The sequence below is a fragment of the Ostrea edulis genome, chromosome 1, assembly GCF_947568905.1.
Source record: "Ostrea edulis chromosome 1, xbOstEdul1.1, whole genome shotgun sequence".
In the NCBI taxonomy this organism is placed as follows: domain Eukaryota; kingdom Metazoa; phylum Mollusca; class Bivalvia; order Ostreida; family Ostreidae; genus Ostrea; species Ostrea edulis.
Window position 1 is genome coordinate 94,839,532 of NC_079164.1, and position 12,134 is coordinate 94,851,665.

The window sequence follows — 12,134 nt, forward strand, 5'->3', positions numbered from 1 at the left end:
TCTCCGAAACCCCCCAAGACTTGTGCCATTCATTCAATAGTTCATCTCTAATGCGCTCATCAGATATGCAAGTTTAACTGTCAGATAAATTAATCTACATAGAAGATGGTTATCATTTAAGTCAGCACATTTTGTAAATTTATCGAAATACCTTGTACAGTCAAACCTCGTTATCTTGAAATCGATGGTGCCAAGAAAAAACTTTGAGATATCTGAGGGTAAAATATACTTAAAGAGTAAGTGGTTGGGACTTCTGAATCACTTTGATATATCCATGGTATTTGTCAATGAGATATTGGTTTTCGAGATACCAAAGTTGAACTGTATTTGGAATGTTTTAACAATTTGGTAAGTTAACAAGTATCTGGCATGTAAACTTGATAATCTGAACATTCCACCTTAGAGGCAGGTAAACTTCCAGGATAGATCTTATTCGTGCACATAATGTATGCATGGTGTTATTCCCATTTTTAAATAATGAACTTGGCATAATAAGTAAGAACACGCACGAGTATTCCTCAAGTACACTTTTCCCATCAAGCAATTCCAAGGTCACCAATTGAACGATAGAAGTAAAATATACACCTATATGAGGTATACATGGAATTTAGCACAAGATTTGCATGGTGTATATATATTTCCCTATTTACATGTGCTCTCAGGTTCAAAGACCAAAACTGTCTATGTTGTGGCCACCTATGCATGTTTTCTATTCGGCTGTCTCAAGAATAAATCTATAATTAGAATTACGCAGGTACATGTATCATGTTCATCTGTCTCTCCATTTCATATTTGCCTCCCTTCATCCACTTCATAGTCACACACTTATTCAAAATCTTAAGTGATTATCACTCAATCTGTCTATCCATTAGCTAATTCATTTCATTTTATCAAATTGTCAATTTATTTTGGATCCAGATGAGCATCAGACATGATGGTATAACATGACACTGTAGCAGGTCATGGTATGAAATTTTCTTGTTGGGGGCATAACTTGTTGCAAGGATTTTAGAAAGTTTCGACAAAGGTTTGCTTATGAACAAAGGATGTATAACGACCCAATCCAATGTGAACAATCAACTAAGAGGAATTGTCATAACACAAAATAAGTCATCTGACAGTATTATAGTTAGTTCAGGTCCAGGTTAAATTTGTAAGGGTAAGGGGTATGTACATGTACTTCCAAGTGTTTTTCATTAAACACAAAGCTTCTCCCTCATTACCATGATTTTATTGATTTTTCTTCTCTTTTTTCTTTCTTTCATTTTTTTGCAATATTTATCATTCTCACTACATCACCATATTTTCAAACCATATCTGTCTTTCAATATTATTAAAAATTCAAATATTTTAACTGTTTTTGTAAAAATTCAAAATTGATATAAAACATATACTTCTTTTATTATCACCTCCCCCCAAATTTGGGGTGGTATATACATAAATGTAGGAATCGCCATGTCTGTTTGTGTGTCCGTTTGTCCAAGTAATTTTGTCAGGGCCTTAACTTTGTAACTGATAGTCAGATGAAGCTGTTACTTGGCACAAAGGCTGCTTATGCCCAGGCGGTGTGTCATGACCTAGAATCAAGGTCACTGTGGAGAAAACGTTGAAATTTTTCTTCAGGTTCATAACCTTGTAACAGAGACATCTGGTTGCTTAGAAACGTAGCATGTCTTAATCCTGAATCTGTCAGTTCTATGTCATTTAGAAAATCACAAAAAAATGAATATATATTCTGTTCTCCAACTCCATGTAGAGTTTTTTATGAGTGGGACATTTTAGTAGGCTCATGTATTATGAGTACCGTGGTTAGCTCCAGTTTGCATGAGCATCGCAGGAATATTAGTCCCATTAGGACAGATCTAATTTTGAACTCTGCTAGAGTGATTTTTAGGGTTGAAACGTAAATGCATAATGATTAAAAAATATTTAGACAGACGTTTTGTTTCATGCTCATGTTTTTAACAAAAGCCTGATTATTTATAAGTTTCCTATGATTTCTCTGTCATTTGTATCATAATTTTGTAGAAAGTTACTGCGACAAAATGCTAAATTGGCCAAAGAAAGTGTGGAGTCGCTTCAGAGTTCTCGGGTAGATGAGATCATCAAGTCTTCTTCAGCTGTCAGCCGAACACCTAAAATGGTCCAGACCGTCATGCAGGTGATGTAGAGACGTTGACATTAATTAATACACTGATTAATTAATACTCTATAGTGCACTTATACAGTCATTTTATGTTTCTCCTCACTTCACAATATCGAAGTATACCTATTTCTTGCAATCGGGTAAAAAGAAATACACGAGAGTGTCTGATCAGTACAGTAGTGGCGGGAATGTGATGTGGGTCAGAACTAATCATACATATAATTATTGGTCAGGCTGTCCCACAGCACATGGAAGTTAATTAATAATACATGTAATTAAATATATAATACTAATATTGGTATAGACAATGTGGTTAGATAAGGAAGACCTTTCATGTCTATACATGTAAAATCACTTGTGTATTATGTATTTACCTGAACAGGATATAGGGCTTGCGGCGGGTGTGACCGGTCGACAGGGGATGCTTACTCCTTCTAGGCACCTGATCCCACCTCTGGTGTGTCCAGGGGTCCGTGTTTGCCCAACTGTCTATTTTGTGTTGCTTGTAGGAGTTATGAGATTGATCACTGTTCGTTATCTTCACCTTTCATGTTTACTGCTTTATCCAGTGGATATTACCCATTACGTAAATTCTAATTCTAACACTGTTTTCCTACGTAGCATGTGACGTCACAAACAAACGTCAATTTTACCTTGTTTGTGTGAATAATTTCAGGAAGTAAAATTCCCAACAATACAGCAGTAATGTTAATGAATATAACTGGAGGGAGGTTAACCTGTAATAAAAAGAATCTCCCGTGATTTGTGGTTTGATTTATGTGTGTTTTATATCCCCTCGCCAGGGCTTGGGATATAAAACACACAACTCGTTGAATATAAATCATATCAAACCACAAACCATGGGTGATCCTACATGTATGTATTTTTTATAAATTTAGCCTCTGATACAGAATTCGAACTTTAAGCTAAAGACTTTTTAGATCTCAGAGTTTTTCTTTATTATGAATTTTTCTTCCAGATGATGGATCCTGAATCCGTGGTGATGAAGAAACTTTGCCACAAGTCACATGGCAGCGACACAATGTTAAAGGAGAGTGAGGTATTTGATTTATTATATCAGTAGTGTAGCTGCAGTATACCAATTAAAAGATCGGGTTTGCCCCTGACATGAAACACTGTGTTATCCTTTTCTGTCCTTCCATCATGATTCAGTTTCCATTCATTATCTCTGCACATATTCAATTGAAATTTTGTATATAGACACGTGTGGAGAATATCTACATGTAGGTCAAGCTTATATTTGGTTCTGGTTGAGTTGTTCTTGACAGAGTTGTGCCCCTTGGACTTAGAAAACGTCAAACAATTCATAGTTTCCACTCGTTATATGTATTATATATGGACATTTGGGAGATAGATATAGCACGAGAATATGCAGATCACATTTTTATGCCCCCCTTCAAAGAAGAGGGGCATATTGGTTTGCACCTGTCAGCCGGTCGGTCAGTCGGTAGACCACGTTGTCCGCTCAATATCTTGAGAACCATTCACTTGATCGTAATGATATTTCATATTGTGGGTTGGTTATGAAAAGAAGAGGACCCCTTATGTTTTTCAGGTCAAAAGGTTAAAGGTCAAGGGTCAATCTACTCTGGACATAGGAATATACTGTCCGCTCAATATCTTGAGAACCTTTTGCTTGACAGACATTAAACTTCGTCCATTGGTACATCTTAAGTAGTAGATGACCCCTATTGATTTTGAAGTCACATGGTCAAAGGTCAAGGGTCAAACTGGACATAGGAATATATTGACCTTTCAATGTCTTGAGAATCCTTTGCTTTACAGACATCAAATTTAGTACACTGGTATATCTTTAGAAGAAGATGACCGCTATTGATTTTGAGGTAACATGGTCAAAGGTCAAGGGTCAAACTGGACATTGGAATGTACTGTCCGCTCAATATCTTGAGAAACCTTTGCTTGACAGACATCAAACTTGGTACACTGTTACATCATCAGGAGAAGATGACTCCTATTGATTTTTAGGTCACATGATCAATCCACTCTTGACATAGGAAGATATTGTCTGAACAATATTTTGAATTGATGATACTACTCTCAATTAAATGATGTGTGTGTGTAACCCTTTTCAATTTTGCACCATGGGGGCCATATGTGTTTTACAAACATCTCTTGTTTAATTGGTGTGGTCGGATAACTTTTGACAAAGTTATGGCCCTTGCGCAGGAGCATTAGTGCCCCTCTGACACATCTACATGTAGTTTATTTCAACTTCCTGTAAGTGCCAAACTATAAAATCAAAATATTTTTTAAGTCATATTCAGATTTATAGAAAATGCATCACAAACTTTCATGTGTGTGTATGTTTATAATAAAATAATGCAGAATATTTTAAAATAATTCTGAAATCTGACAAATTGATTCCAAAATCTGTTTATGATTTCAGATCATGGGAGGAAGGCTGCCTACTGACCAGGAAGTGGAGGATTTCTATAATGAAATGTTGAGTGTGGAGGTACTTAATCCCACTACCGCCGAGGACGCCACAAAAAGGGAGAGCACTAAACTCAGTAAGGAGGACACCCTAACCACCGAACAGAGTGAGGAGTCGGCTGATTCAGGTAAAGATATCTAGCAATGACAAACACGAAAAATGTTTGGTTCTGACAAGTGGAAATCTCTGTATTTGGAAATATGTATACAATTCAACTTCAGTATCTCGAATACCAGGGATATGTCGAAGTGATTCAGAAGTCCCAACCACTTATTCTATGAGTAATTTACCCTCCATATCTGGAATCCTTGAATATCTTGAAGTTTTTTCTCGGTCTCATTAAGTTCGAGATAACAAGGTTTGACCGTACACTATCTGGTCACCTTAAGGAGGTACTCTACATCGTTATAATGGCTGACTTCCTTTAAAAACATGAATGAAATTATAAATATCAACAATATTTGTTTATTCCTTTTAGATTTAAATACATAGCTAAGTAGCTCAGTAGGTTAGCACTTTGACTGCTGAACTGTAGATCATGCGTTCGACTCCAGCAAGGGTTTTTTTCAGATCACATTTTACTAACAACTGCATTTTTTTTGGACTAAATAAAGTAAATTTGAAAGTTTTCAATTTCAAAATATTGTTGTACATATCCTCCACTTTTCATCCATATTAAATTTCTCTGACATAGCATTCCTCCTTCATGTATTGAATATTTGCAATTATAACACAATGCACACTACTTTTTAGGGGTACAGCTAATGAAAGTTAGCAGTCCGCTAGCCAGCACAACCAATACCATGAGTAACAAGGAAAGTAAAGAATCTGTGATCACGACAGAAATCTCGACAGAGCTAGCCGACATACTGGAAGAGACCCGGAGCTGGGTGGAGCAGCAGACCCTCCACACACAGATGATCAGTGATGGGGGCTACTTGGCCGAGTTCTTTGAGGACAATATCACAAATGATCCGGAAAAGGAAAATACTGAACTTCATCCAGAGCTTAAGATTGAGAAGAAAGATGTCAATTTGGAAAGTACTGATAATTTGTTGAGTAAAATTGAGGAGGAACAACATGGTGACACTGAGAATAATGAAGAGAAGGCTGAGGAAATTGTTTTGAATCAGAAGGAAAATGGTGATGTAAGAGTAAGTGATGACAAGGAAGTAGAGGGTAAAAATGATGTAGAGCTGAACAAAGGAGGGGAGTGGAAAGATGAGGAAGTTAAAACATTTGATCATGGTGAAAAAGAAGTTGAGAAATCTGATCAAAGTGAAAAGAAAGTTGACACACAAGACAGAACTTTAAAAAGTGAGGGAGAGGTCAATGTTCCCACCGTAGTGACGACACAAGAGAATATGATAGTCCCCGAGCCTAAACGATTCGTGAGTATGGAAACCAAGAGCAGATCACTTTCCATTAAGAGTGCGAGTTCATTAACTGAGAGCGAGATGATGGATGGCGAGTCCAAGAGAAACGCCATGCAGGAATCCAAACGCGTCATGTCCGAACCCGCTAATCTGGGTCTAAACAGAATTCCCTCCAAGAATCGAATTACGTGTGCTGTGGAGGTTCACCGAGAGAAAAGCATCACCCCCACATCTGTTACAGAATGGCAGGACGTCGGAGCTGTGGAGCTACAAAAGCAGGGCAGTGCTGCGTCTTCTCCACGCGAACTTCATTATTTTGAATCAAGTGTGTAAAAATATTATAGGTGTACTTTTAAATCCATCAGTTCTTTATTTGTTGTACAGATATTTATTATTTACATGTGTATATGACCATCCACAAAACCAATAATGTATTTAAAATGTTCATGTCAAATTATATATGAATTACTGTGGTGTATTGTATATTGGCTTGCCAGGATTAATGTCCATAGAGCTATTGTCATGACCCCAGCTTATACTTATCGTATGCATTTTAAGCTGGCTTATGCATATTCATGAAGGCAGACCTCATAGTAAAAACATTTGAAGCGATCTACAGAACAGCAATTTCCAAGAGAGATTAAATATACAAGTGATCATTATAAGTGTTTTCATTCATAACTTTGTTGTACCATCTTAACCAAATCAATATACCCAGAATTTGTGTACACCAAATGTTTATTGTTACAAAATGCATTAAAGATTGGAGAAAGACTGATATTGGACTTTAAAGTGAATTTGCAGAAAACGCTAAAAATCAATCGACCAATAAGATATCAGAGTCAGTGTATATAGAGCAGGTTAAATTCTACACAGGACCTCTGGTGAGAAAACTATGTGTTCATGACCCAGTTGGAAATAGTTTATTAATCTACTCTTTGTGGGGTGTGAATTCAGTGAGGATTTACAACAAGGTGACAGGTTGTATTGCTACAATGTACAATTAATGACTTGATTCGGCCTACTCATGACCATATGGACCTGGTCAGAATTTGGTTGACCGAGGCCATAGGCGTAAAACCCAACAAGGTGGACCAAATCAAATCAATATCTGCTTTATTAAATGATCAGGAATTTTACTACAGTTTTCACAATATTTTAGCTCGCCAGAGCCTTTGTCTGTCCATCTGTCTAAACCTTTCACATTTTTATCATCTCTAGAACCACTAGATTCAAAGTTCAAATAAAGGGTCATGCCACCTTCAAAGGGGAGATGATCAAGATAAGGAAAAAATAGAGTGGGGTCATTTAAAAATCTTCTCAAGAACCACTGGGGCCCCCAGGGGTAGGTGGGTGGGGCCACAATAGGGGATCAAACTTATAGAAAAAATCTTCTCAAGAACCACTGGGCCAGAAAAGTTGAAACTTGCATGAAATCTTCCTGACATAGAGTAGATTAAGTTTTTTCTGTTTTAAAACTATGGACCAGGGGCCGGGGGTAGGGTGGGGCTACAATAGGGTATCAAAGTTTTGTATGGGGATTGATATACAGGAAATTATGTAAAAGAAATTCTTTTCAAAGGTAGCAGGGCCACACTAAATTGAATGCAAATGTCCCAACATTGTGTGGGAGTTATTTATGCTCCTGCAACTATAGTGAAAGACATATTTTGTCCTGTCTGTCTGTCTATCCAAAATTTTTAACCTTGCTCATAACTTTTGTGTGATAGGGATCCCTTGTGACATGACGCTTTCTTTGGTACCAAAGTTCTTGACCTTGAAGTCTGACTTACTTTAAAGAAAACCTAACCTATTCAATACCTCCTGAACTACTTGAGGTTGGGCTTTCATAATTTACATGAAAAATTTCTTCAGCAAGACTCTACATTTCATACAATGACCTTTGACCTTGGAGTTTGACTTAAACTTCAAAACTATAATCTTGCTCTTAATGTCTAAACAGCGAGTGATTGACATTTACCTTTTATTGTATCAAAGTTTCTTACTTTGTGGCCTTGACCTACTTTTAAGAGAATGTGACCTAGTGAATATCTCTAACTATTTAAGGTAGGGCTGTCATATGTTGTATATAGACCTGCCATGTGATACCATGATGTTTGACCTACTTTTTAAATCATTATCTGGGCATCATCATGTTATTCGCTCTGCAGAACAAATTAGTTGACATCCTTGGTTTATACGTGTTAACTATTGACTTTTTATAATCATGCTATTTATTCTGTTGATAAAAGCAAAAACCATTCGTTCACATTTACAGAATAAATGCTATAATGAAGTACGTAGAATACATGATTATGCCATTATCTGCTAAACTATTGTAAGATGTCAAGACGCGCCAGCCTCATTTTTTTGTGTGCATACGTTTTTTTTTGTGTTGTGACATCGTCCCCGAATGAGTTTCGATAGCGCGGTATTTTCTTTCATGTACAGAACTTATAAATAACATGATTATACACCGAATGTGTGAATGTTCGATAGTTAAACTATTTAATTTACTTGTTGTAAATATGCTTTGAGCGTGGCATTATTTCTGATGCCGTAGTTAGTTGTATTTTGTTAGCCTAACCTTACCTCGAGTGTTCCCGAGTGCTTTGTTTATTGTTGACGGTCTTTTCCCATAATGCATTGCGCATAATTTGTGCACAAGTATTATTACAGAATTTAATTGCAATATTTATTTAAAATAGTATTACAGTCAATTGTTTTATAGGCAATGATTGTTAATTATTGCGCTTGATTAATTTATTTAATTATTTTTATCGTGTGGGAATATTTAGTGTGGGAAAGGGGGAGGTATCGATAATCGGTAGTTTTGTACGCGACGCTTTTGATTGGTCGCGTTTCATGATGTCATGATATGCAACGTAAATATCCGAGTACTTGCAGACTATAGAGAGTTGCTACATTTACAGAGTACCAAGAGGGTGTGTATTGCTCTGTTAGATATTTTCTAAGTTCCAAGTAGGGGGAAACTTAAGTTTTGCTATTTAACATTCATGAAAGGAGTCGTGGTTTGTTAATATAGGCTGATTAGTTTTAGCAGCGAGTGCTAAGTGTTTTACATTACTGGTTGAGATTACCAGTTTTAGTATTTTAGTATTAGTAGCAGCTAACCAGTTTACAGAGTGCCGAGAGGGTTTACTCTGTTTGATAACTTTCTAAGTTCAAGTAGGAAAGTTAGGTTTATCGCTAATTAGCATTCACGGAGGGTTGTGATTTGTTAATATTTAGCGTTGAGTTTTAGCAGCGAGTGCTAAGTGTTTTATATTACTGGTTGGGATTGCCAGTCAATACCACGTCAGATATTTAATTATCGTTACTGGTTAAATATTTACCAGTGTCGTTCATTAATGGTTAGGTTGCCCAGTCTCCTTGGATTTAATTAATATTTCTTGGGTATTACTGGTTGAGTTTACCAGTTGCTTGAACTACTGGTTAGATTTACCAGTTTTCTTGGATTTAATTAATGTTTCTTGAATTCATTACCGGTTGAGTTTACCAGTCGCTAAATTACTGGTTAAAATATTACCGGGTCAGAATACATACATGTAAGACAAGAATGTAAACTCGTAATTATCTTCTATTCATTAAACTTTTATAAAACTGAATAAATCTGTGTTCAGAATAAACTTGTTATTCGTTTAAAATACAAGACTTGTGTGTTTTCGTTCTTTAGTAATTATTTACATTATTTCAAGGAGTGATAATCCAGCGCGTTAGTGTTCCGGTGACGTTACACTATTTATGTTTCCCCTCTTTCAGGGGGAGACATTTTTTTTGTACTTTCCGTCCGTCTGTCTGTCACAAAATCGCTTCTCCTCCTACATGGCTTATCGGATAAATTTGAAACTTTGTACAATGCTTCATTGCCATTTGTAGATGTGCATATTGACGGTAAAGGAGGATCCAATTATTTTCCTAAAAGTATAGTGGATCTAAGAGGGGTGGAGGATATTAAAATAGCTTGTGAACACTTCTCCTATATGGCTTATCCAATAGACTTGAAATTGTGTAGGATACATCAATGCCATTTGCAGATGTGCATTTTGCAGGGATAGGAGGATCCAATTGTTCTTCTTAAAGTTACAGTGGATCTGATAGGTGGAGGGTGTAAAATAGTTGAACACTTCTCCTATGTGGCTTATCGGAGTTCATAATGTTTATGTTCCTGCTCATGCTTTCTCCTCCATACCATGCAGTACATTAAGGGGAGGAGGTTTCATTTGGAGCACTTCCAAGTTGGGGAGACATTTGTTTTTCATAAAAACAATCTCTAGTTAAATTAGAACTTTTATTTTTTTTTATTGCAAGTCCTTTCATGTCATACCATATGTGAAATTGGAGTTTGACCTACTTTTAAGAAAAATGTAACCTATTAATATCTCCTAATCAAACTATTGAAGGAAGGCCTTTCATATTTTGTATATAGATTCTTTATGGCAAGACCCTGTGATACCATGGTGTTTGACCTTGGCCCAGTGATCTTGGAGTATGGTTTGTTTTAAAAAATATCTTGCCTATTAAATATCTCCTGAACTATGTATTAAAGGCAGAACTTATATATTTTGTATTTATATTTCTTATGACAAGACCTTTCATTTCATACCATTATCTTTGTGACCTTGACCTTCTCCCAAAACAGCAAAGATCATGGTAGTCATTGGTATTGAGGCACCCCCATGTTGTGTAAAATTATGACAGGGCTCTTTATAATTTTTCATTGGTAATGAAGATTTAAAAACAAAATCTTTTGAAAATCACAACAGCTGAACCAAGGGGAGCAATGTCAACCATGGGTCTCTTGTTTTTTAACATTATAACAATATTTCAACTGTCAAAACCAAGAAACTAACACAAATAAAATGTTTATATTCTCACTTTTTTTTTATACACATTTTAGTGCATTGATTATGATTTGTAATTTTATAGTAAAGGCATTTATTTCTGACATTAGATTTACCTTACTAATACATGCTTTTGATTGGTTGATGAAAACATCCACAAATCTATGATTATCAAGAGGGAAATCCTGAACAATCTTCCCACATGCAGTTAACACTGAGGTGAACATATTCTGAGGTACACACCAGAAAAGATCATCTGGACCAATCAGACAGCATCAAAATTCCTGCTCATTTTAAAATGATTTATAATATGTCTAATATTGATGTTGTGCTATCTGCTACACATATTTCGGCACCAAACTTTGATTTTGATGAGAAGAGGCTATGGATGATATTACTAAATTTTCTCCTTGATTTTTGCATATCATATTGTAGTCTTGTAGTTCGTCTACCTTTTTCATCCACACTTGATGTTTATTCTTAATATATATAATATTTACTTTTCCAATGTTTTTCTATAACTTTACCAACTGTAATGATATCCATTTCCTCGTGAATGCGATAAATGATATGTCTCTTTTAACAGTTGGAAATTCCGACAGAAATTTAAGTAGAATGTAAATATAAAAAAAAATTATTTTTGGAAATATATGAGGGTATGAACTGCATGCTTCACACTGGCCTGAGCTTCATGAAGTTTGCTGGCATTAAATGTAGCCATTCATGCCCTCAAATATTTCACGAATGAAATCTTAAATCATACTCCTAATGTAACCCTGACCTCCAGGGGGTGATTTTCTACATGCCTGTACTTGTGGAAATTTGAAAATTGTATCTTTCGCTTTGCATTTCTTGTTGAGAAGATATTCAAATTTTGCTGCGTTGTTTCCTGGGTCAGGAAGCGTGCATTACGATTACTCAGATCTATAATTGGTACCATTTTCTTGCCGGGATGATTTTTAGAGAATTTTCCTGTATATTCCTTCAAACTATAGCCTCTCCCTCAGGGTTTGAATAAACTTTATTCTACACTAAAGACACTTTGTACTGTGTGGTTGCTTCGACAAATTTTCAGGAGTTTTTGGATTTAATCAATGTAAAAGTTGGAACCCCTATATGGCCCTGGAGTTTATGGTGTGAACTATTTTGAATCTAAACTACATGATGATGCTGGTATAATATTGTGAGCATATTGTTTTGAAAAAATGTTTTTAAAAATTAAATATCTAACATATTCCTAAGTAAAATCTGAACCCATATTTCAATGCATT

General features: G+C 35.8%; 1 protein-coding gene across 9 annotated transcripts in view; it reads left to right on the forward strand.

Annotated features, from left to right (window-relative positions):
- LOC125673127 (cyclic nucleotide-gated cation channel beta-1-like) overlaps window positions 1-6,776 on the forward strand; it is a 90,083-nt gene extending 83,307 nt beyond the window's left edge. For all 9 annotated transcript variants that reach the window (XM_056166849.1, XM_056166865.1, XM_056166859.1 and 6 more), the window contains 4 exons: window positions 2,029-2,161; window positions 3,126-3,206; window positions 4,575-4,749; window positions 5,376-6,776. In XM_056166849.1, coding sequence (XP_056022824.1) covers window positions 2,029-2,161; window positions 3,126-3,206; window positions 4,575-4,749; window positions 5,376-6,331 — 1,345 coding nt within the window. In that variant the 3' untranslated portion in view covers window positions 6,332-6,776. The remainder of the gene's footprint in view (window positions 1-2,028; window positions 2,162-3,125; window positions 3,207-4,574; window positions 4,750-5,375) is intronic.
- The last annotated feature ends 5,358 nt before the right edge of the window (window positions 6,777-12,134 follow it).